At 54.4% G+C, this 23424-nt stretch overlaps 2 protein-coding genes across 4 annotated transcripts in view; one reads left to right on the forward strand and one right to left on the reverse strand.

Annotated features, from left to right (window-relative positions):
- Nucleotides 1–1070, forward strand: part of IQCK (IQ motif containing K) — a gene marked incomplete at its 5' end in the record, with an annotated part of 116602 nt that extends 115532 nt beyond the window's left edge. For both annotated transcript variants that reach the window (XM_079120905.1, XM_079120906.1), the window contains one exon: nucleotides 258–1070. In XM_079120905.1, the coding sequence (XP_078977031.1) occupies nucleotides 258–313 (56 nt within the window). In that variant the 3' untranslated portion in view covers nucleotides 314–1070. The remainder of the gene's footprint in view (nucleotides 1–257) is intronic.
- Nucleotides 1000–23424, reverse strand: GPRC5B (G protein-coupled receptor class C group 5 member B). 2 transcript variants are annotated; one of them, XM_079120899.1, is made up of 4 exons: nucleotides 23245–23424; nucleotides 13119–14149; nucleotides 5324–5481; nucleotides 1000–4192 (listed from the first exon to the last, which is right to left on the reverse strand). In XM_079120899.1, exons 2-4 carry the CDS (start codon nucleotides 14122–14124, stop codon nucleotides 4148–4150), a joined length of 1209 nt encoding a protein of 402 aa, XP_078977025.1. In that variant the 5' UTR covers nucleotides 14125–14149; nucleotides 23245–23424; the 3' UTR covers nucleotides 1000–4147. The 2 variants fall into 2 exon arrangements, with proteins under 2 accessions (XP_078977025.1, XP_078977026.1); XM_079120900.1 differs by lacking the exon at nucleotides 23245–23424 and adding an exon at nucleotides 22899–22918.

The raw sequence follows: 23424 nt of genomic DNA on the forward strand, positions 1-23424 counted from the left end.
AGGCACGCTTTCGACCTTTTTCTGAACTGAATCCAGAGTGGCCGTGACAGCAGGGGAGGTGGCTTGGAGTTTTCGGGTGCAGCGCTGGGAGCACAATGGCTCTGTGTTCCTCCCTGTGGATCTGGGGGCTGGGGCCAGCAGGCGCTCTGTGGGTTTTGCTGCAACTGCCCCACCCACACATCCAGGTTTCTGGTTTCCAAATGACAGGTCTGTTGAGGTGTGTCAATCGACCCTGACTCTCTCTCATCTCTCTGCAGTGAAATGCACCATGGAGGACCATGAGGAGCCGGCGGGCACGACTCCATCGCCCTAAGCACCACTGGTGCCTGTCCCCTCCAGCGCAGATTACCCCAGCGAGGGAAGTGTCCAACTGTGCTCTCTCTCTCTTGTCATCTCTGTAATGACAAGACTCAGTACATCTGAAAAGAGAATCTTTTTTGCACAAAACAGGATTGGTTGCAAACATGCTCACTGCACATCGTTTAGAAAAGTACCTGTCTTAACTTTCTGCATTATCCAAAAATTTAGTCTTTCTTCTAATTTCTTCAGTGCTTCAGAATTAAACTGTGCAAACTGCTAGTAAAATACATGATGTAAATCTAGTCCCAAGGGAAGATGTTTTACCACTTTTGCAAATTCCATATTTAAGTCCCAAATCTCTCAATTTCTTTGGTTGTTGTTGTTTGGTTGGTTGGTTTTGCAGTACTGGGATCAAAACCAGGGTCTTGCACAGGTTAGTCGAGTACCCTACTACTGAGCTACATCCCCAGCTGGAGATGAGACCCTTAAACTCAAACAACGGCCACAAAGGATTTTTCCTTGTCTCAGTTCCAAAGTATTATGAAAGTTCCAGCTTCTATGGGTAAATTAACTTATTAACCTTATTTGCTTATTTGTTCTGTGGTTTGCTGTTAACCAGGATTCTCTCATTCAAAATGCCACAGTCTCAGCTGAAGCCCGCCGGTGGTATCGAGTTGTTTTGACAAGCTCCCACACATCTTAAGTAAATAGTAAAGCCTTTATTTTTGTGTTAAGAACAGCATTTTGAAAATAAAACCTATCTGCCCATGCTTAACAACCTTTTAAATTTGTAATATTTATATACAGTCATGTATGGTACACATTGATTGTCTTAAAATTTCTTGAATAATTTTTTTTTATAAGTAAGCAAGTCAGCCAGGGGAAGATAAAGGTACATTATAAAACACACATTAATACATTTAATAAATATATATTATCTATCAAAAACGAGCCTTAGCTCTTTATCAATTAATAAAAAGCACCTGCTGAGAACACCCATAAGCTGGTATAATCGTTGCATCCTTGAATTATAAAAGCCACAATGCCCCTTTCAGCTTGGGGTCTGGCCCAAAGCATTCCACCCAGCCTCGGCCAACCCAGAACACCATCCAGCGTGCCCTCGTTCACTGCCTGGTTGGCACCTGTGCCCCACACAAGCACCGGTCACCCAGCTTCCAACACCAGATCTTAATCCTGGAAACACTCGGGACCCACGGGACTCCCCAGTTTGTAAGTGCTCGAAGCTCACTCCCGTATACCCACCCTCCATCTCTAGCAGGGAAATCTAGGACCGAAGGACAATCTTCCATTAAATGAGAGGACAAGAGTGGCCGTTACAGTCCCAAAGCCATGTCACTAACTGGACATGGGGACTTGTGCTTACAATTAGGGATTGTTGTTAGCCGCTGCCGCCAGGCCCTGTCCCCCAAGCAAGTCCTGTTTCCGGGAGCAGATCTTCAACAGAGGTGCCACTGGATCCTGTGTCTAAACCCCAATGAACCACGCACGCCGCCTCTTGGTACTCTTCAGGCAAATTCAGGAGAAAAACAGCAGACTTTCCCCTGCCCGCGCTCCCACCTCTGCCCCATCGTGCGGGCATTCAGCCCACCTTGAACCTTAGAGCCTAAATAAAACAAACCCAAAGCGCAATAACCTATGGGAATTTTAAAAGGGGGAAAGTCTCATTGAGTGAGGTTCTGTTTTTATGGTGCGGAAACACTACTCTCCACGGATAGCCATTTCCACTGTGCTCACCTTTATACGCGTGGACAAGAGAGAACTTAGAAAAAGGAGATGGTGTGAACGCCTCCCTTTTGCAAGGGGGGCTCTTGCAGACCGAGTCACTGATGGTATCAGAAAGCTCCAAAGGACTCCAGAGAGCGGGGGTGAGCAACCATTTCCTGGCACGAGAATGCGTAACGCTGTCGTTTTCCACTGGACTGGACTGAGGCCTTCAGAGACTGATTTATTTGCAGGATGCGGGGTCTGCATGCATCGCCCGCCAGCCCCACCGAGAGACCCTAGCTGTTTTCCCTCCTTCCGCTCCCCAAGGCTCAGCCCACCCAACGGAGGTCCTCGAGCAGAGAGGCCTGGAGTCTGATTTTCTAGAAGCAAGCACATGCTCTGGGCAGGGGCAGGTGGGTGCTTCCCAGAGGCCCGGGAAGGACTGGCCTTCGACCGCCATGCTTTCTCGTCCCCCATGCACGGTTAACAGAAGGAGATGCACCAGCTGCAGGTACCACTTGCAGGAGGCCCCCAGGGATGGCCGCTTGGGCCTTATTTCCCCATGGTCTGCAGGGACTGGGCAGCGGGGTGAAGATGGGGAGGGGACACAGCAGAGACTGGGGCCTTGAGAAAAATCAGGTTTATTAAATCATAGTCAGCTCAGATGTACTGGCTTATGAAGAGTCAGTCCCCCCTCCCCCCACACCGACCTTTTTCACTTTTCTTAAAAGGTTAAAGGCTTAGGGTGGTTTTATGGAAGAAGCGATGTAGTGATCAGAGTCTATGCGGAAGGCCCGCCCTCATTTATACATTCCACGCCGTCAGGTTAAAACGCTTTGCTTTGAACCGTTGCCGGCCAAACAGTGCAGAGAACATGGGGCTTTTAATGGCCGGGATGCTCGCAATGCCAAATGACAAAGGAATGACTTGCTCAGGACAGATGGAAACCATGACAGAAACAATGGGCTTTGAAGAGAGCCATTTTCATGGAACCTGCAGAAATCCAAGAGAAGAACGTCCCCACACCCTCCCCGAAGCAGCAAGAAACCCTGTTGTCTGGAAAACGCGCTCTGCCCTGGAACCTTCTCCAAACCCATGGAAAAGACCCAAGAAGTCAAGGCTTGCTAGGCGGCCAGACCAGCTCTCTCCATCTCGTGGGCACCCCGGGAAGCCCTGCGTGTGACATCATCGCGGGGAAACTTGCTGGGGTGCCCACCTTCCGACCCGCTTCCTGCTTCAAGCTGGTGGCCCCACTGAAGCTTTTGAAAATGAACATGGAATAAAACTGGGAAAGGACTTGGCGGGGCACCCATCAGCGCAGGAAGACAGAGATGGGCCGCTGTCCCTCGTCAGAGTATTTCTATGGCTCTACAAGGAGGGGGCGGGGCTTGTTTCCTTGCCTTGGCTCTTGTGCAAGAGGCCCACAGGAGGAACAGTGGTTGGTCACCACTTTCTACATGTGGCGGTTCCTTCAAGGCCTGGAGACCCTCCTGTCCTTTGGCACAAGCCAAGGCCCCTCCACCACTCTTGGCTATAAAGCTCCTCCCAAGATTTGTTCAGGCCTCGCCTTGGAATCAACCCTCAGCCTCTTTAACTCCCCTGAAATGTGCAAACCACCAGGCCAGCCGGGATTCGGTCTCCATTAGTCATTCTCAATGACAAGGTCATCTCCAAGAGGCCACCTGGGGCCCAGCGCTTGCCAGGGAGGGGGATGGGGTGGGGCCCCCAGATGCAACCAACATCAGCCTGGCCCACCGGCTGCCAGTTCCAGTTGGGTTCTGCTCCACCCCAGGGGGTGGGCCAGGCTCCCCGGCCACATTGGGATGAGCCTAGTACTATTTGCTATTAGCTTGGCTTTAGTGTGCGGGGACTGAGGCTGGCCGGCAGGACGTGTCTGTGTGTGTGGCGGGGCAGGGCAGGGCTGGGGCGGGAGGGCAATCAGCATCAGCTTTCAGGTCCTCAGTGTTCACATGTACACGGAACCCCATGCCGGGGTGTCCAAATCTCCTGGCTGTGAGGCGGCCTTGTTCCGCTACTGTTACTGATTTCTCCCTCAAGAAAGACACGGCCAGGGAATGAAATTGATAAGAGAGATTCTTATTCTCTGGAACTTAAAAGTCGTTCACCAGAGGTGTCTTCCAGTGTGAGATGGCGGAGCGGTTGGGATCTGTAATAACATAAGGATAACACACTGAGAACTCCGTGCTTTGCAAAGTCAACGTCAGACACTGATTTGTGACAACGTGCCAAAGGTAAGTGACCTCGCTTTTCTCCAGATGGGCTGAATAAAACCCAAGCAGAGCAGCAGCCACTGTGGGTTGTAACCATCTTCCCCTAAGGTGGATGAGAAACTCACTAAGTCCTAGGTGTTCTCACACACCCGGACCTTGAAGGAACCAGGAGGGCTCAAGAGTCACCAATGGGGACTTTTCTAACCAAATTATAACACACAGGTCAAATGCTTAGGAATCTGGTTTTTCTTGGCATGGGACAATAAAACAGCCATGTAGACGGTGTGATTCTATCTGAGCATGTTCCAAACCAAAGCAGACCAAAGCCTAGTACATCACTCAAGATCAGGGAAACAGAAGTTCCCTCCAGAGGTCAAGACCATCCCTGACTCCCATTAACAAAAAAAAAAAAAAAAAAAAAAAAAAAAAAAGCTCAGGTTATGGAATCAGCACATGAAATAAAGGATGGAAATCCAATTTACACAAGTAAACCGGCTCATGCGTCGTTTCTGAAAGAAGCATGTAGCTATGTCTGGAAATTAAACGTGGGGATGAGGCATGTCTTTGGATTGCTGGAGAAGCAGAGCGATGTCACTCCACAGAGGCAAATGGCACGTGGCAGTTCTGCTGCGGGTCTGTTTGGCATCAGAGCAAGCCTGCTCTGCCTGAGGGAGACACGTGGTCATGGACTCGGTTTCTTAGGATGTCCCTTAGGGACAGCTCCTTAGGGAGCTGGGATGGGCAAGCTGGCACGCAGCTGGGGCGCAAGGACGGGGGACTTAGACTGGCAAACTCTGCTGCGGGGGCTTGTCATGGTGGGCCTTTCCTTCAAGTCAACTCCCAGGGAGAAGGCTGGGCAGACTTCCTGGATCCAAGAGCCCCAAGAACGGCCCCCTTCCGAAGGGACCTACAGGTGGTTGAGTAGGTACAGGCGGATTTTCCGCGCGTGGAGAAAGGTCGGGGAGAGGGAAAAGACTTGGCAGCACCGCATGCACTCAGCTACGGGGACCCCAGGGCAGGGGCCCCGGGAAGCTGCTCCCACAGCGCACGCGCGCCTCGGTACTCACGGTGCCGCCGTTGAGCACCACCGCCATCTCAGTCGGCTGGTACACGTTGCTTCTGAAGGGCGCGCTGGGTCTGTTCCCCAGGCTGCCGCTGGGCTTCTTCCCCAGGCTGCCGCTGGACCTTTTTCCCAAGCTGCCATTGGAAAATCCTGCTCGGAGAGCTGAGGGGGGAGGGGAGGGAGGAGTTGGCAATCCGACAACACCAAAAAAAAAAAAAAAAAAAGAGAGAGAGAGAGAGAGAGAGAGAGAGACACAATTTTGCTTTTTTCCCCTGCATCAACAACCCAGGGCTCCAGCACCCCCACCCAGCCAGCCACCGCAAGGGCTCCTCCCCTTTGTCACAAGCTGATTCAAAACAAGTCACAAAGGGGCTTTGTTCTCAGGCTCTCTAGGAGCCTGACCCTTCTCAGTGGGTTGGGAAGTTTGTGGAGTCCAGGGTGCAGGCTCCAGGGGGAGGGGGATCCAGGGTTGACCCTTGACCCACCCCCCACACAGAGCCCCTGCAGGCCTTGGGTGACAAGCACCTCAGCAGCCCTCAGGTCTCCTTTGACGAAAGAGCTACTTTCCTCACTGCAGAATGCCACAGGACGGTCAAAAGTGGTCACAGCTTCTGGATCCACGCAGAGGCGGGGACCTCCAAGAACATGGCCATGGAGTGTATGATGGTGCCTGTCACCACTGGCCAGCGGCCCTCCCATATGTAGACTCATTTCTGAGCAGGACTAGAAGGCAGATCTGAAGCAGCAATGACAATATAAGGTAGCACTGTTTACCTCTCAAAGTTGGCTAATTGGTGTTCTTTGCTGTTCTTGTAAGGGAGTTAAAATTTCCTTTTTGGTAAAGAAATACCACATTAACTTGCAAAGACATGGAGGGACCTTAGATCCTAGCGCTAAGTGGAAAAGGCCAGTCTAAAAGCTCACACTGAATGCTTCCAACAGCATCATCTTCCGCAAGAGGCCAAACCACAGGGACAGTAAGAGATCAGTGGTTGCCAGGGGTTGGCGTGGGGCGAGGGATGAAGAGGTGGCACGTGGGGCACTTCAGCACAGTGACACTGTTCTGGATGACACCACTGGGTGGACACACGTCATGATGTGATTTGTCAAAACCACAGAACTGTGCAATACAAAGAGTGAGGTCTAATTAAAATGAGGACTGTAGGGTTAGGATGTGCACAGCCCAGTGGTAGGGCACTAGCCCGGCGTGTGCAAGGCCCCGGGCTCCATCCCAGCACCGCACACAGCTAGCAATCATGTATTAATGTCGATTTAGCAAATGCAATAAATATGTGACTAATGCAGGTTGGTCATTAAGAGGATTTTTTTTTTTTTTTTTAAATAAACTTAAACCTAGGCTGGGGTGTAGCTCAGTGGTACAGCACTCGCCTGGCATGTGTGAGGACCCACGTTTGGTCACTAGCACTGCAGGAAAAAAACAAGAAAAAAAGAAAAGGAGAAATGATATAAAAAACGAAAGTCTTCTCCATTGTCAGAAGGGTCTTCATCACCTTCGCTTTCATTGAAAGTACTAAACCTGCTTTGCTAAGAAAAGTCTTGAGGTACAGGGTGTGGCTTGGTGGCAGAGCACTGGCCTAGCATGTTCCTGGGCTCCATCCCCAGGCCTGCCTGGATTGAACCCGGAGTGGTTACTGAGCCACATCCCCAGTCTTTTTTTTATTTTTTAAAATTTTGAGACAGGGCCTTGCTAAATTGTTAAGGCTGGCTTTGAATTCTTGAATCCTCCTGCCTCAGCCTCCCCCGTTGCTGGGATTACAGGCGTGCACACTATGCCCAACCTAGATTTTTTTTTTTAATTACTTGGGGCAGGTACCAGAATTGCCTTACTATACCATAGTTAACCTTAATAGATTACCAACCAGGAGCCAGGCACTGTCATATATATATATATATGTGTGTGTATATATATATATATATATATATATACAAACCCATTTTCTTAGCATTAAATTTTCATAGCATGATAGGTACTTATATTCTTTCTAATTTACACAGGGCACAGAGAGGTTAAGCTTGTCCAAGGTTACACAGCTAGTCAGGGGCAGAACCAGCATTCAAACCCTACAGAGAATCTGAGTTCTTAAGAAACTATCACACCACCCTGGCTCCAGATACTATGTTTTTATCACACTTTATTACTTAGAAGTAGCTTGAATTAAGTGATGTTAAAGGACAACTCAACCCAGATTGGGCCCAGAAATGGAGGCTGAGTGAGCAACACATGTCCCAAGACACACCTGGGAAAACGTCTTGCTTTGGCATCTCTAGGGCTTGGAGCAACTCATTCACATGGTGCTGGGCAAGAAGCTGCCCCTCTAGGAAGTGTCGATGGAGTGGCTGGGGAGCAGCCCCAAGTGGGAGATGGGCTAGTCTCTTGCTATTTCCAACTCCTAGCCTAGGCCTGCCCTGAGAGGGAAGGCCAACATAATGCAGAGACCCAGCAGCTGTGGCTGGGGACACAGCCTTCAAACACCCTCTCTTCACAGAAACAAAGGCTTGCCTCTGCTGTCATCTGTGGGGTGCCTTGGCCCGAGAGGCCCTCTCTCTAGTGGCTACTCATGGTTCTTCTCTGATGAATAGCCCTCCTATAACAGCCTTCTCCCAGGCCTCAGGGGTGGTCATGTGACTTAGACTTGGCCAATTAGGGCATCTGGTCTCTTTGGACACACTGATTGGTTCAGGGAAAGGCATTCAGGTCCAATCAGAATTAACCCTGGGATTTTTGCTCCAGTCTCCTGGGAAATGGTCCTCTTTTCCAGGCTCCTCTATACAAGCTTGGAGTTGTGAGTTACCATGACACTAACAGCCAAGAGATGGAGAGAGACCAAATTTTGTCAAACCTTGAGTCTCCAGAATCTAACCATTCCTGAAGCCTGCAGCCCAGCACATTTGGCTTGTAATGCTTTAGCCTATTCAAAAAGAATTGTTTTTAATTACATGCAACTAATTTCAAGAGGCCTCACACCCTATCCAACCCAGGCCAGATCTGAAAGGTAAGCAGTGCTTATCCATAAGGGGGTCCCCACAGGAATCAGAGCACATAGTTCAAATGCCAGTCTTGTGTAGACACTGCAAGTGAGGCCCTGCCACCAAAGTCAACTCAGAGTCTTCCAACGGGAACCAAAGGGTCAGTTTATTTATTTATTTAATTAGTTGTGGTTCTGGGGCTCAAACTGGGGGACTTACATGTGCTAAGTAAGTGCTCTATCACTGAGCTACACATCCCCAGCCCAAAGGGTCAGTTTAAATAGTTTTTGACCCCTGTGAGACCCTAGAGTCTAAGGTCCTAACAGAAGGAAACACTCTTCTTTTCAGCCCCTTTGGAGGGTGAACATTTAACATGCCTTGTTGATGCTTTCTAAGATGTGATCCAAAGTGCTAACGCCTCTCAGCGCATTTTAACACTTTATCAGGTATCTCGTGTCTTGTTGATTAAAATGCTCAGGCTGGTGAAGTTGCATGTATCTGGAGTCTCTGGTGAGGGAAGAATATATGGGGGTGTAGCTGCTGGGGCTTGGCCGAGCAACAGTGGATGCCCCTCCCATCTCCTGGCACATCAGGGATGGACTGACTCTCAAGGGGAGAGAGCCGGAAAGGCTGGCAGGTGTTTCAGATGTTAAGAGAAACAGGATCAACCACCACCCCTGTGGACTGGCTAGTCTATGAGACCCAAGGGCTCAAGGGTGAGGGGCACCTCGTGGGGCCAGGTTCCTAAAATACAAACTGGCTCAAGTCAGCACCAGAGACACCAACAGCTGTTCCTACTGTGGCAAAGGAGCGTGCCCAGATGGTCCCCAGCCAGCAAAGCAAGAGTTTCTAGAATAAGGCCATCCCAGCCAGGACTCCCGCTTGGCCTCTCTGCGTGTGTGAGCTTTCTGAGGGTCAGGCTTTGCCTGAGGCCTGTCATGCCTGATTTCAGGTGAATTTTGGTGGAGACACATTTGGGATGATCCGAAAGAGGGCCGCTACAAAACCAAATTCTGACGACACCCCCCAGGATTGCTGGAGAGGTGCAGAAAGGCTGTCAGGCAGTTATCAAGTATGGGGGTCAGTACATCAGTCTGCCTTTCGGGGGTGCCACTGGATTTAAAGTGCAAGCTGGGCACGGTGGCGCAGGCCTATAAACCCAGCCACACGGGAGGAACTGTTTTTCAAGGAGTTAATTGATCAAAGGCAGAAAGATGAACGGATAAGAATGTTTGCTGCAGCACCGTGGAAAGCCGGAGGCCAGCTGAACGTTGACCCCACGAAGATCGGAAACGTAAATCACGGTGCCCGATGGAGAACCGCAGCCGCTGACCTTGGAGAGGCCCTCAACACGGACGCAGGCAGGCACGCGGCGCGCCACCGCTTGGTCCCGTGGTTCCAACCTGGTTACATCTCAGCATCACTTGGAGAGCTTGAAAAATACCTAATCCCAAACCCAGACCTTGTCAGATCAGGGCTGCCGGCATTGCTCATTTTCTTAGGCAGCCCAGGAGGTTCTGACGAGTGGCCTGGTTAAGAGCCACTGGTTTAATGCACGCGAGCGAGGGTGGATGTGAGACTGTGTGCGCGTGCGCACTGAGATGTTTGGCAAGGCGGGAACGAACCAAGTAGTTGGTTTTAGGCAGGGGGCGTTTAGCAACTTCGCTTACTTTTACCTCCACGAATCTTTTCTGATTCTACACAATTCTTGATGCTCCTCTACCATCAGAAAGAAGAAAAGCATTTTTGTTTAGGAAAAGAGACGCAGGGAAGGACAACCTGTTTGTCTCTGGACATGTGAAGCAGGTGGGGGAGGGGTGGACCTCCCGGGCCCTCCCTCATCTCTGCTCGCCCTGACACTGCTGCTACCGACCTGGGTCCCAGGGCCCTTGGATCTCTGGATCTTCTGTAGATATGAATTATCAGCTACATTTTTAGAAGAAACAATATGATGGGATTCCAAATATCAGCGTTTCTCCTCCCCGTTCCGCTGTGTTGAACTTGAACAAGTTGCCTGATGTCCTGGCGCCTCAGCTTCCCACTCTACAAAATGGGTCTGATAATCCTATTTCCAAAATTACAGAGTCGCCCTGACATGTCACTGAGCTGAGACACTAAAAGTGCTTTAAGAGGAAAGTACTGCTGTGGCCGAGTGGGCGAGTGCGTGGCCTCCAAAGGCAGGAGGCCTGGGCTCAATCCCTGGTTCTGCCTCTCCCACAAGTCACTCAGCCTGTCTGCAGAACAGACCTCATGGTGCTGTTGTAGGGGTGAAATGAGACTGACCACTAAGATGCTCAGCATGGTACCTGGCCCATGGGGAGCACACAGTGAAGCTGGACCGTTCTTGCTTTTCTCTCTCTCTTTCTTGGTACCAGGGATTGGACCCAGGGGCGCTTAACCACTGAGTCACGTCCCCAGCCCTTTTTTATATCTTATTTAGTAACAGGGTCTCGAAGAGTTGCTTAGGGCCTTGCTTTTGCTGAGGCTGACCTTGAACTCATGATTCTCCTGCCTCAGCCTCCAGAGCCTCTGGGATGACAGACGTGTGCCACCGTGCCCATGTCCTTACTTTTAAGGGTCCAGAAATTTGGGTAGTGCCAGGTTCCCAGCTTTACTGCAGGAGATGGAACCACCACATCCAACAACACCGGTTCATAACCTCTTGAGGGGTCACGGGTGCCTAAGGATCTAACAAAGCAACAGACCAGTTCTCCAGGAGAACGTGACCGCAGAGTCTTCATGCATTTCAGTTCTTGCTACCTTTGAATCCAGGGTCTGAGACAAAGAGGACCCTCTCTCCCACAGAGGCCAGCAAAGTGGTGGCTCTACCAACACCCCAAGAACTGGCTAGCCTGTGGCCTCTGTTACCTGCAGGGGTCAGCTCCACCCTGACCAATGCCTTCTCCTGGCAACCCAGGGGAGCGGCCCCCCAACTGGGCTGACACTGCCATCCTGGCCCCATCTCTCCACAGACACAACTTCCTGGCCTGGAACTTTCTGGTAAGAAGAAAGCAGCTTGGGTAAAGGCCACCTAGCAACTTTCAGTCTTATCCAGAGGCGGCCACAGGTGTTCCCTCTGGCTGGTGGGTCCGGCCAGGTCAAGGGATGTAGAGGAAGGGGGAAGCATTCAGGTGGGACAGAGGGGTGTGAGCGGCCTTGGAGGAACTGCTGGCTCAGTGTGCCTCCCCTGTTTGCAGGGGATTGGCGGGCATGGTTCCTGGTCTCAGTAAGGCTGACTGTGGGCATAACCATGCACCAGGCAGCTGGGTGAACGTCACTAAAGAGGGAACCATGACCGTCTGGAAGGGGCCAGCTCCTGGCTGTGTGTCCCCGGGCACAGATTCCTAGTGCCTCTGGTTCATTCATCTCTAGGGTGGAGATGATGAGAGGGCCTGCCTCATCGGTCACGGCTGAGGACTGAAGGGGCAGTACAGGCTAAAGGCAGCAGCGCCTGGCAGGTCCGTGCTTGCCAGGCCAGGCAACTGGCCCGATGGCTGCTGTTCTTATTTGTCATTATCAACGCTGTAGCCCCAGTGCGTCTTCAGGTAACTCAGGAAAGGTCATTTTATTTTATCTCAAATGCTGGGAACCTAGCCAACTCCCTTCGAGTATTGGTTCTAAGGGACACCTCTCAAACATCGATGGCAGGGCCTTGGGTACCTGTATGTCCCCGGGGCTCTCATGACCTTTGAACCTGGCTGCAGCAGAGATGGACAGTCTTGGGTTCCTAGATGAGGTCACCTCACGTCCCACCAAATCTGTTTTCTGCCTTGGGATCTGGTGGAATTTGTTCAAGCCCATTCACCAGCGTTATGGCGGACGATAAGGACAAGGGAAGTGGGAGGTGGTCATGAGGGATGCCCCAGCCCCTTGTCCTTCCAGGGCGATTCAGGGACTCATTTTACATTCAGAGGCCCCGTTGCCCAGGGCGGTGACCAACCATCGATGCACTTGCGTTGGTGCCTGACCCGCCCCGCCCCACCCACCCAAATTCACCATCCAGGCCCTTATCTCAAATCCCACTTTCAGGGGAACTCAGCTGAGACGCATGGGCTGCCTGCCAGGGCCCAGGGGAGCCTGGTGCTCAGTGGTTCGTCCCCTAACGGCTGCACGAGGCACGCTTTCTTATTATTTCTGTTTCACAGATGAGAAAAACTGAGGCTCAGAGAGGCGACGTAATTCGCTCAAAGCCAAACACTGAGGAAGTGACAAAGCCAGGATGGAACTTCAGGGCCCAAATCTGAACACTCCTGGTGACTGGGGTGGGGGAGGGGGCGGGGGCATTGCCCTCATGGTGTCCTGCATCATCGGAGCAGGGTCCCAGACCCAGCCGCCTCTGGGGAGCCAGGGAGTTCATGTGGATGTGGTGTGGCAGGTCGGGAGCCTGGAGAGTAGCAGGTGACCCCCATCTCTGGGCAGCCACCCCTGGGGCAGCGGGAGCGGCAGAGCCTTCAGGACTCACTGGCTCAGTGAGTTCCAGACACTGTACTTGGGAAGGTCAGTCTATGTTCCCAGATCCTATTTTTTCTGATTTTTCTTTTCCGCTCTGCAGTGCTGGGAAATCAAACCCCGGGCCTCATGCATGGTACAGCCCCAACCCCTGACTTTTCAAAAGAAGCCAGAAAACTAGATTTTTTTTTTTTTCTTGGTAATACATTAGTTAGAAATGGGAAGGGAAAAACAAAAGCTAGTTAAAAAAATCCATCTCTAAGCCAGTTTGGGCCCAGGTCTGGGGCTCCCCATCCGCACGGGAGAGAGTCCTGTGGGGACAAACGGCCCTGGGGCCTACCCAGCCAGGCGGCCGGCTTTACCTGCGTTGTGCTCGTCCATGGAGAAGGCCTTGTTCTCCATGTAGGTCCGAGGCAGGGGCACGTCCTCCTCAAATGCCGTCTCCCGCATTCTGGGCTGGGATGTGTCAAAGTAGTTGGGTGGGTTTTCCTGCAGGGGCGGGAGAAGGGTGCAGTGGATCTCAGGGATGGCGTGGAAGATGACGAAGACCCAGCCGCTGGCCGCCAGCGCAATGGCCAAGGTGGGGTCGCTCCAGCTGTCCGCGTGCTGGATGACGGCGTTGCCAAAGAGGTACATGGTCATCCAGGCCGCCCAGATGAGCACGGACAGGAAGGCCGTGATCAGGACGAAGATGCCGTTCAGCTTCCACCTGTGGAACTTGCCGCACAGCGTGAAGAAGGCCTGGCCCAGGGTGATGACCAGCAGTACCATGTCGTAGATGAGCGCCATCACGAAGTCCATGGGCTCGTAGGCGCAGGCCGGCTTCGTGTCCCGCAGCACCGTCAGCACCAGCCACTCGGTGGCGATGATCACCTGGACCAGCATCAGGCACAGCGCCAGGCCCACCAGCTGCCAGCCGGCCGGGCTGGTGCCCTGGCGCACCAGCCTCCGAATGCGCCACGTCTGGCTCAGCAGGCAGGAGAAGCAGAGCGCAAAGAGGACCCCCCAGAGGAAGCGGCGTATGGAGCAGATCGTCTCATCCATCCGGATGATGAAGGCGAACGTCAGTCCAAAGAGGCCCAGGGTCCCCAGGAGGAAGAGGAAGTGCAGGCACACAGGCCTCTTCTTCTCCTTGTCCTTGATGAAGGGCAGCCGCACCAGGAGGATAAGCATCAGGAGCAGTGTGATCAGGGCGCCCGCCCCGGCCACTGCCTCCACCACGATGCCCCAGATGGCGTCCAGGTCGCACAGGGACACGTACTGAGGGAGGAGGTCCAGCCCACAGCCCCGCGACGTGCTGGCGTTTTCAGAGGCCACGGAGGCGATCACCAAGAGCAGGAGGAAGGCGAGGACCTGATGAGTTCTCATCTTTCTCTCTGGCGCCAGGAACGTTCTAGAAAAGGGGAGTGGGTAGTTGAGGAGAAAGATAAATTCACCGTAAGACTCCCACTCCCCTGACTTCCTGAAGAAGATCCACCTTGCCTCAAACTGGTGGCCCACCTGGCGCCTTTGAGACACATCAGGTAAAGGTGCCCCCCTCCCTCCAGGTATTGGGGCCCCTCATGGGGGACTTCGCCCCACCTGCACCCCGTGCAGCGAACAACCATGAATCACTGTCACGGTGGCCGGAGGGCTGGGCGGGAGGGAGACTCACCTTCCCTGTATACTCTTTGTACTCTTCAAACGTGATATTGCATGCCACGTCTCCCCTCTTCAGAAACAAGGGCACACGAGGAGACTTTGGGCACCGCCAAGGTCAGGTGCCGCGCTGGGAGAGCGGCACGCACTACCCGCTTGGCCTTCCCACTTCTCAGCACCGCAGCTAACAGTGCCTGACCCCGCTCCGGCCAAAAACTGGGCACGTCCGGTCCTCACAATGCCTCATAATGAGGCAGGTCCTATTGTGACCTCCATTTTACAGGTGACCCTGACCCCAGGTCACACAACCCAACTCCTAGAAGCAGCCCCTCTCGTAGCTCCCCAGCGTTCCGGCAGTCCAGTCCTCCCCTCTGTACTGTACCCACGGCCTCAGCCGAGCCCGGATGGAGGACACTGGGAAGAACAAAACTGCGGCAGGACCACACGCACAGGCGTCTTCCTTGTTCCCGTCCCGAGGTGACGAGCACAGCAGGAGTGCGCATTGCGTGAGGCAGCGTGAGCGCTCTGCAGAACCCTCAAGTGCACGGCCCCACGTGGGCAGGCGCCAGGGCGAAGGCTGCCGTCCCATGGGAGGGACTCGTGCGTCCCCTGGGTGTTGGTACAGCAGACACTGGGGCCCCCGCGGTCCTGTGGGTACCACGGGGGCAGTGGCCATCTACAAGGAGGTGTCTTCCTGGGCCCCCTCCAGTATCCCACCTTCCTCCTCTAAGGGTTTCCCAAGGGTCTGCCCTGGGGGGTGTGCGGGATTCTCCCGCCCTCTCTTGCCCCAGGCCAGCTGGAGTCCCCAGGGCAGCCTCCTCCAGATGGCCTTAACTCCAGTCTCCTCTTGCCCCACGGCCCCCTCTTCTTGGGCAGGGAAGGCTGGCCCTCCACACGCCAGGCTGGGCTCCACAGCCGACAGCTCCGACCTGGGTCAAGGTCACACCCAGTCCTCTCTCCAGCAGCTTCGGGTCCTCTTCCTTCTCAGCTCTAATAGTGTCTGCCGGGTTTTTTGGCCTGTTTCAAACTTTCCTTCCTCCTCTCCTCCCTTCCTGTCTTTCTCCACTGAAAGATGTGGCAGGGCTGGGACACTGTCCCTCCTGCTCGTCGGTAGACGGGCTCTCTCAGCCCTGGCATGATGGCCACTTGGGCTGGATCGTGCTTGGCTGTGGGGGTGTCCTGTGTGTTATAGGGTGTCCAGCAGCACCCCGCCTCTGCACGCCAGATGCCAGAGCACGTCCCTTCTTCCAACTATGACCATCCATCAAGATGTCTTCCTCCAGACACAGTTAAATGTCCCTTGGCAGGGGCGGCAGGTCGGGGAGTGGGGTTGGCCAGACGAGGACCCCAGTCCAAGACTCACACCAGTGCACACTGCCTGGCAAAAAGTAGGTACTTAGCAAACCCCGAGGGAACGTGACTCAGTCCCTCTCTCAGCCACCAAGCACCCTGCTTTTGAAAGGGGACTGGACTTGGAAAAAGCCAGAGCCAGCACACCTGGGCTCGATGCTCATGCCCAGCCGTCTCAAGCTGGACCTCCGTCCTCAGCTGAGCCCGCACATGGGGATGTAACCAGCCACGCTCTCAGCAGCATCAGCATGTCCCCAGGGCTTCTGTAAGTAAATGCAGTATCGACCACCTCTCTCTCTGCTCCTTTACGGAGATCCTGAGTGGCTCAGATCCTGCCTTGGCCGTGAGGCCATTGACGGCATCAATTATTGATGCACTAAAGGAGTAAGTGCTCGGGGCGGGGGATCATCTCCTTTGCCTACAAATGAGAGAAGGCAAGCACGGAACAGGAGGCCTCAGGCCAGACGGGCTCCTAGGACAAGCGCCGCACAGTCGCTGCATCCAGGCAGGTGGAGGGAGGGGTGGGCACAGCAGGCCAGCAGGCCAGTCGCTGGAGCCGCGTGGGCAGTTATTGACTTTGTGACTCACGAGTCCTTTAGATCGATCCACTTAAAACCTAACACGTGAAAATACTTCTCTCTCGTTTTAAAACTACGCATGTGTGTGACATGCTGCGCACTTGATGGGCACATCCCAGTGTCCCATCCTTGGGAAGAAACTTCATCCTAGACAGAACTGCTTATCATGAGGTCTGGAAATCATGCTGGGAATGAACATTTAAGAACTGGATCTGTCAGAACAAAATGCCGTCATCCCTAACAGAGTGGAGGGGCCCTGGGGCGGGTTTCCCGACCTCTCGTCAGTGGCAGACTTGATGAAGAGTCCTGCAAACATACCCAGGCAGACTCTCTGGGTTGGAGCAAAACCCACCTCTCCCCTGTAGGAAGGGCTTCTAGGGTCTTGACTATCACTCCTCCCTCAAGGCCTCCCACCCACATACCCCGAGGCCAGGGGGGTCTCAACTAGGGACAATTTGCAATGGGGACATTTGGCAACATGACATTTTCAGTTGTCACGATTGGGGACAGGAGCACAACTGGATGCATGGACAGGGACTAGGGATGCTGCTGATAACACTACAATGCAAAGAGCAGACTCCACCATCTGGAATTATCCACCCCAGAAAGTCCGCAGCGCCCAGGTTGGGAAAGCCGGTTTAGATGGGAAGAGAGCCGGAGGGAAGATGCCGGCCAACCTGCCGGCCAACCTGCAGGCCTCGGCCACGGCTTGCACCCCAAGGACCTTCCTTGCAAGAAGAACATGACTAGACATCTTCAACTGTGTCTGCTTACAGTCTTAGGAAAGGCCCTTCTCTCTCCAGGTCTGGCTGCAAATCGGGACTTGGTTTCCCCAGCTCCTCCCTGCCCCGGCTTCCTGCCTGGCCTTGCAGCCACAACAGGAAACCTACAGAGCTGATGGAAAGGCCAACATGGTGGCCATGCTTCTGAAACTGGGCAGAGCTCCCATGGTTCTGAGCCAGGCCTCCAGTTCCTGCCTCCTTTCTGACACCGGAAATGGATACACTCTTGCTTTCTGCTTCCATTCCTGCAGGTGGAACCCTCTCCTCTTTCTGGGACAGCTGTTGTTTTGGTTGCCCTGGAAAGAGCTCCTGTGTTTTCTGTGGAGAAGCTCCGCTGAGCCCTAGCTCCCAGCCTGGGCATCTGACCCAGGCCTGGCCAATCAGATTGTTTATCCTCCCCTTTGACCACACGGACTGGCTCATGGGAAGGCAAATGGCCTGAACTAGACCTGTGGGAAGCAACCCTAGGGTTTGGGCTAGCATTAACTGGAAAGAGAGCTTTCTTTGTGCTGGCTGATAAGACAGAGGGACGGAGGCCTGGCACTGGAGAAGAGTCCACTTTCCACCCCAGGGAGAGAGCCTGTCTGAGCTAACCCAGAGGAAACAGTGCAGGACCTGAGCCCCCATGCATTCTCCCGCGGCTGGGGCCAGACCAGATCTTCCCTATTTTGGACTAAGCCACTCGGAACTGGGATTTTATCACTTGTCAAGTTCAAATCCGTCGCCCCTCGAGTGGCCCCCTTTCTCCAGGAAGTCCTCCCTAGCCTAAGAGCAACTAAAGGCAACCAGGAGGGGTCCAGTTGTCTCCAGCGGGCCATTATCATTCCTGAGGACATCCACAAGGTGACAGCCACCCAACTCCATAGAACAATGTGTGGCTGGGGAGTGTCCCACGGAAGCCAAGGCCACCAGCTCATCTAGGATTTCCAAGGGATTCTGCATCACCTAACAACCACGGTACCGCTAACTGTGTCTGGGTACTGTGTCTGGGTACCCTCCCGTGCAGGCCACTCGTTAACTCCCAGGGATCTGTGGAACAGCCCTATGGGGTGAGTACCTCACTGTCTCCATGTTACAGGAGATAACATTGTGGTACAGGGAGGTCAATGGGCTTGTCCAAGGTCATCCTTGGACAGAGGTGGAGCCCAGGGGCAAACAATGGTACTACTGTTCCTGGGCTCTTTCTACAGACCAGGGCTCTAGAAGTGTCACTTGTGAGACTTTTGGTGGCCAGTGTATCTGAGCGAGTTTCTCCCTGCCCCCACTGCGCTCTGGGCCAGTGCTGTGGATCACGGTCTCTGTAGCACTCATCAGGGTTTTCCATTATTTTATTTTATGGCTCTTTTGATCTGTTCCTCCCCACTCCAGTCCAGGCCCTGGGCCGCTTTGTTCTGGCGCTCAGTTGCTGAATGAATGAACTTATAAATACAATCGCTAACCCTACTGTCACCTTGCAAGGGTGGGTGTTCATGCCCAGTTATTTGACCACAGAACTGGCAACAGCAGCAGTGCCTGGGAGCTAGTTAGAAAAGTAGATTCTCAGGGGTGGGTCCAGCCACCTGTGCTTCCACAGTCCTGCAGTCCATGCTTGGGCACCCTGAGGCGAGGCGAACGGGGACACTACAGCAGGGGAACCCTCTCCTTCCTTCCGCTTCACCAGCCCTGCGCCAGACCAAGCAGCCAATGCCTGCTCCCTGCTGCACGTGACCACCAACCAGGTAAGCCCCCATCCAGTTAAATCAGCCACCTGGGGTCTCCCACCTGCAAGAACCGGGCGGCCTTCCAGAAGCCCCAAACAGAACAATACCAGATTAGAGGTTTCAAGTCAGCCTCCAGGCAGGGCTGGCTGGGATGCCAGGAACACATAGCAACAAATCCGTGGGATGCAGGCGGGCGGCTCCTCCAAAAGAGTAATGAATAAATGTGAAGGGCTAGGCAAGACTCGGCTCACATACTAATTACCCCTGCTGCCCGCCAGGCTCCCAGAAATGTGACTCATTCAGATGTTCTTAAACATACCGTGCGCGCGTGTGCACACACACACACACACACACACACACACACACACACACAGGCACCCTGCAGAGGTTGGAAAGAATGCAGGCAGCCTCCCTCCAGTGAGGACAGCAAGGTCTGCTCGGCTCTCCGGCCCTACTCCTTGCCAGGGTGGTGTGACCCTCACAGCCAGACCTCCCAGTTTCAAATCCCACCCCATGGGCTGGGGGTGCAGCTCAGTGGCATGCAGGAGGCCCTGGGTTCCATCTCCAGCAACCCCAAAACAACCAACCAAGCAAAAACCAAAACAAGACAAAAATCCCAACGCTGTCCTGTGACACTTGCTAGCACCCTGTAACTCTGGGGAGCTGACTTAGTCTTTCTTGTCTTAGTTTCCTCATCTGCAAAATGGGGATGGTGCTAGCGCCTACCTTGTGGGGTTGTGGTGAGGCTTAAGATAATTAATAATTAGGATTTAGGGTGGCAGTTAACATGGGGTAAGCACTATATAAAAAATCTGTTAAGTAAATAAAAAAGACTGGCAAATACTGGCTTGTCAAAGTAGAGAATTCCTGGGAAACCGATTTCCTAGGAGGGGCGGTTGCCATGGAGATGGAGATGGAAGGGGCTCACCAGGAGTGTGTCCGCTGCTGGTTTCCAGTCTCCCCCATCACACACTAAGCAAAGAGGTCTCAAGGCGGCATGAAGGAGAGATGCCTCTGCAGGTGGTCTACCCTGGGACCCCAAAAGCTCCTGCTCCCCCTGGGCAGGTGATCTAAGTGGGATACTTGCTGTGGTGGTAGGACCCAGGCCTTGGAGGACTCAAGGCCAGCCTGGGGGTCCCGAAATCTGAGATCTGTCTTGCAGAGGCAAAGCCAGGGCTCCAGGAGACCAGACACCAGCTCTTCTTCCAGGAACCAGGATCCCCTTCTTCCCACCCACCCATGAGACAGTAGAAACAAAATGTACAAAACCCACCCTGGAACACTCCATTCCGACTGGCCTTGCCCGGGTTAGACTGCTCTCAGCAGGGTTTCAAGGACTTTTACCTTCCACCCAGGGTCCCCTCCCAGTGTGTGGCAGCTCAGAGGCATCTCAACGCCACTCTCGCTAAAGATGGGGGGAGGCCCAGGAACCAGGAAGGGAGAGAAAAAATAAGCAGGTGTGTGTGTATGTGTAGGGGGGTGAGCTTTCCTAGCCCGGGCATATTTAATAGTTCAGTACCCAGATGAATACCTGGCACAGTTTCCAGTCCCTCCAGACTCCATGCGAGTGGAAGACCTCAGTGGGAAGGAGGCCAGAAGAGGGGACTCTGATAGAACCATGTGACATGGGGCATTACGGAACCTCTCTGCGTCTCAGTCTCTTTGTCTATAAAATGGCCAGAGGCTGACTGGAATTTACAGGCCCAGCTGGGACTACTGGAACCCACTTTTCCCCAAGGCCTTGACCCCCGAGGCCTTTCCATTGCACCCCTGTTCTGACCCTCCCCCATGTCTGGCAGATGCCCAGGAAGGGGCTGTGGAGGAGCCAGTGTCCCCACGCACCCCAGCATCACGCTGTGTCCCAGCCCACTCCGATGGGGCCCATGGTGCACTTCCTGCTTGGCTGGATTAAACGGTTACAAGGTTTCCTGACATTAAGCTCTTTCCCAGATCCCCGAGTCCCCGCCTCTGATATCTTTTCCAAGTTACGCGATCTCATAATCTTCATTTCCCAATGCTGACCAGACATCAGCCAGTTTGGGAGGGCTCGGTGGGGGGGTGGCTGGCTGGGGAGGGGATGTGCAAGAACAAGCTCTAAGAGACATGCATATGCAAAGCAGCTCCAATCCTGTAAATAAAAGCAATCATTTAGATGCAAATTGCATCCTTGGCCGCGCATTCCGCAGTGGATGGTTGCTCTCGGGCTGTAATTCTAAGAAGAAAATGTGACTAACTCCAAACCCCTGATGAAGCTCGGTGAAGGCATTGCTCTGGGGGCCTGGGTTTTGGTGAGAATGGATAAGAAGTGCCGCAAAGTGGGGAGTAGGTCTTGAGACCTCAGGCACAACTTGGGTTGGCTCCCAGGGCTGGCCAGGGTCAAAGTGGTCCCCACAGACTGCAGAGTCCGGGGAGGCTCCCTGTGCCTTGGGAGCTGTTCCTGGTCTTTTGTGTAGGTCAAGGGAGATTTGAAAACTCCGGCTTCCTGCTCAGAACCCTCCAAGGCTTCACTAGCCCCAACAGAACAAGCCCTAAACTCCTTTTCGCCGCCCCAAAGATGCTGGTCTGGCGGGTGTCTGCCACTCCCCCACCCCCACCCCAAATCTGCCTCCTGCTGCAGCCACAATGGCCTTTGTTCAGCGCCTCTGAGCTCACCCCCACTTCCAGTCCTTGCCTGGTTCAGTCTTTCCCCAGGATCTCCTCCCTGCTGGCGGGCCCCCATCTTGCTGGGCTCCACTTTATGTCACTTGCCAGAAGTCTTCTCCTGTACACCCTGGTCACTTTCTTTTACATGGCTCCGACTTATTTTCTTGGCAGCCCTAGGGTGATCCTATGTTGTATCTAGTTGCTGTTTCTCTGCTTCCTTAGTGTTTCTTTACAGGCCTTTGCAGGCTCTCCGTCCCCCATAAAAGCAGGGGTCAGTCCCTTTGACACCCTGTTCTGTGCCCAGAACATTTGTTGAAATAAAAATTAGCCAATATCGATTTCGAGCTTATGTTTCTAACCAGACTGGAGGTCTCCCGCCGCCTGGGCCTCAACCCGCGAGTCCTTCCTCCTGCCTTCTCCTCCCCCTCCAACTCAACTGACCCCTTTTCACTTAGAGCAGAGAACGGTTTGGAAACAATGTTCACTCCACAGTTTAGACAGAACGCAGGGAGGGCTCCCAACCAACAGATGCCAATTTGCATACTATTTACATGCCATTTGCATGCAGTTTAACTGAAGTCTGGCCACTCCGAAAGCCCCTAGTCCCCACCGAAGAAACTTCTGAAAAACGTTCCTTGGCTGAGGTGCCGGGATTTTGTGCCAGGCCCCTCCCCCCACTTCTCTTGTCTTTGCAGGGACCCCCCCCCCCGTGCTTCCTGGGCTCTGCTCAGGTGCCCCCCATCTTGGCGCAGTTGGGCAGCCAATGTGGCGCGTGTGCGGGGGCCCCAGGCGGGGAGGATGCTGCCCGCCACACTCCAGGGGCCTTTGTCCGCGTTCCAAGGAGCCGCCCCCTTAGAGAACCCGGGACAAGGAGGAAGGAATTGGCTGGGCCTGGGTGTGACAGAGCTAGGGCTGGGGAATGAGTCCGCTGCGCTGGGGCGTCTCTGGGGCAAGGTCGGCGCGCCCCTCCAAGGCTGGTTAAGCAAGTCCCCCGGGGCCAAGAACTGGTGAGGGCTCCTTCCGTGTTCTGGCCTATGCGCCCAGGCAGCGGGGACACAGGGATTCGTGGGGTCTTCATGGGGCTGGGAGTCCGCGTCCCCCAAGTGGGGCCATAGCACCGGGTTAGTCCTTACCCCTAGCTTGGTCCACCTCAGAGGCCCAAGCGCCCCGCGACTAGAACGGAAGCGACTGCCCTCCATTGTACGCAGCCCCCTCATCTGTCCCCCAGCCTCAGATCTCGGCTCAGTCTCTTTCCCCTGTCCCCGCCCTTGCCCAGTAGCGCGCGGCCACCGCCGGCTACGAGACTGGCCCCCAGGCCCTGCGGCAGGTGCCGCCGGCTGCTCGCCCCCAAAGTCCGGCCCTTGCGCTCTTGGCTCTGTCTGTCCTGTCCACAGTGAGCCCCCCACCCGCCCGCCACGCGGCCCCCAGGTCCTCCCCCAGGTTCCGCTCACAGGAGTCACGCCGGCACGCCTGGACTCCCTCACGCTCCCAGCCGCCTTTACCACTGGTCACCCAGACCCTCCCCAGAGACTTGCTCTCCAGCCGGAGTGGGAGCAGTTCCCCCTGCCCCCATAAAGGTCCCCAGCCCCTCCTCCCCCGCCCCGCCCTCTGCGGCTCCTCTCCCGCCGCACTGAGGTTCCCCTCACCCGAATCCCACAGCGCTCCCCGCGATTAACCCCAGGAGGGGAGTTAGAAGAGCACCAGAAGAGGACCCCCGCAATCTCCCCAAGCCTAGGCGGGAAAAGTTTCTGGGGTCCCCGCAGCGCCCTCCACTGCGTCGGCGCGGCTCGCACTCACCGACCCCCGCGGCCCCGCAGCGCCGATCTCCTGTTGGCCCTCGGCCGGAGTCACATCTCTGCAGCGCGGCGGCGGCCCCCACTCCGCGCACGCCAGCCTGCCGAGCCAGCCTCACTGCATTGCCCTAGCGAGTCGCTGCCGCGCGAGGCGCCCCCTGGCCCGGCCCGCGCTGCTGCAGCG

Source organism: Sciurus vulgaris (genome assembly GCF_902686455.1).
Source record: "Sciurus vulgaris genome assembly, chromosome: 18".
Taxonomy (NCBI): domain Eukaryota; kingdom Metazoa; phylum Chordata; class Mammalia; order Rodentia; family Sciuridae; genus Sciurus; species Sciurus vulgaris.

Excerpts from the sequence above, each read along its gene's own strand:
- GPRC5B (XM_079120899.1), bottom strand. The coding sequence starts at position 14,124 with ATGAGAACTCATCAGGTCCTCGCCTTCCTCCTGCTCTTGGTGATCGCC. Across the intron at positions 5,482-13,118 it reads CATGGACGAGCACAACGCAG|CTCTCCGAGCAGGATTTTCC; the intron begins GTAAAGCCGGCC and ends CTCCCCCCTCAG. Across the intron at positions 4,193-5,323 it reads TGGTGCTCAACGGCGGCACC|ATCCCAACCGCTCCGCCATC; the intron begins GTGAGTACCGAG and ends ATGTTATTACAG.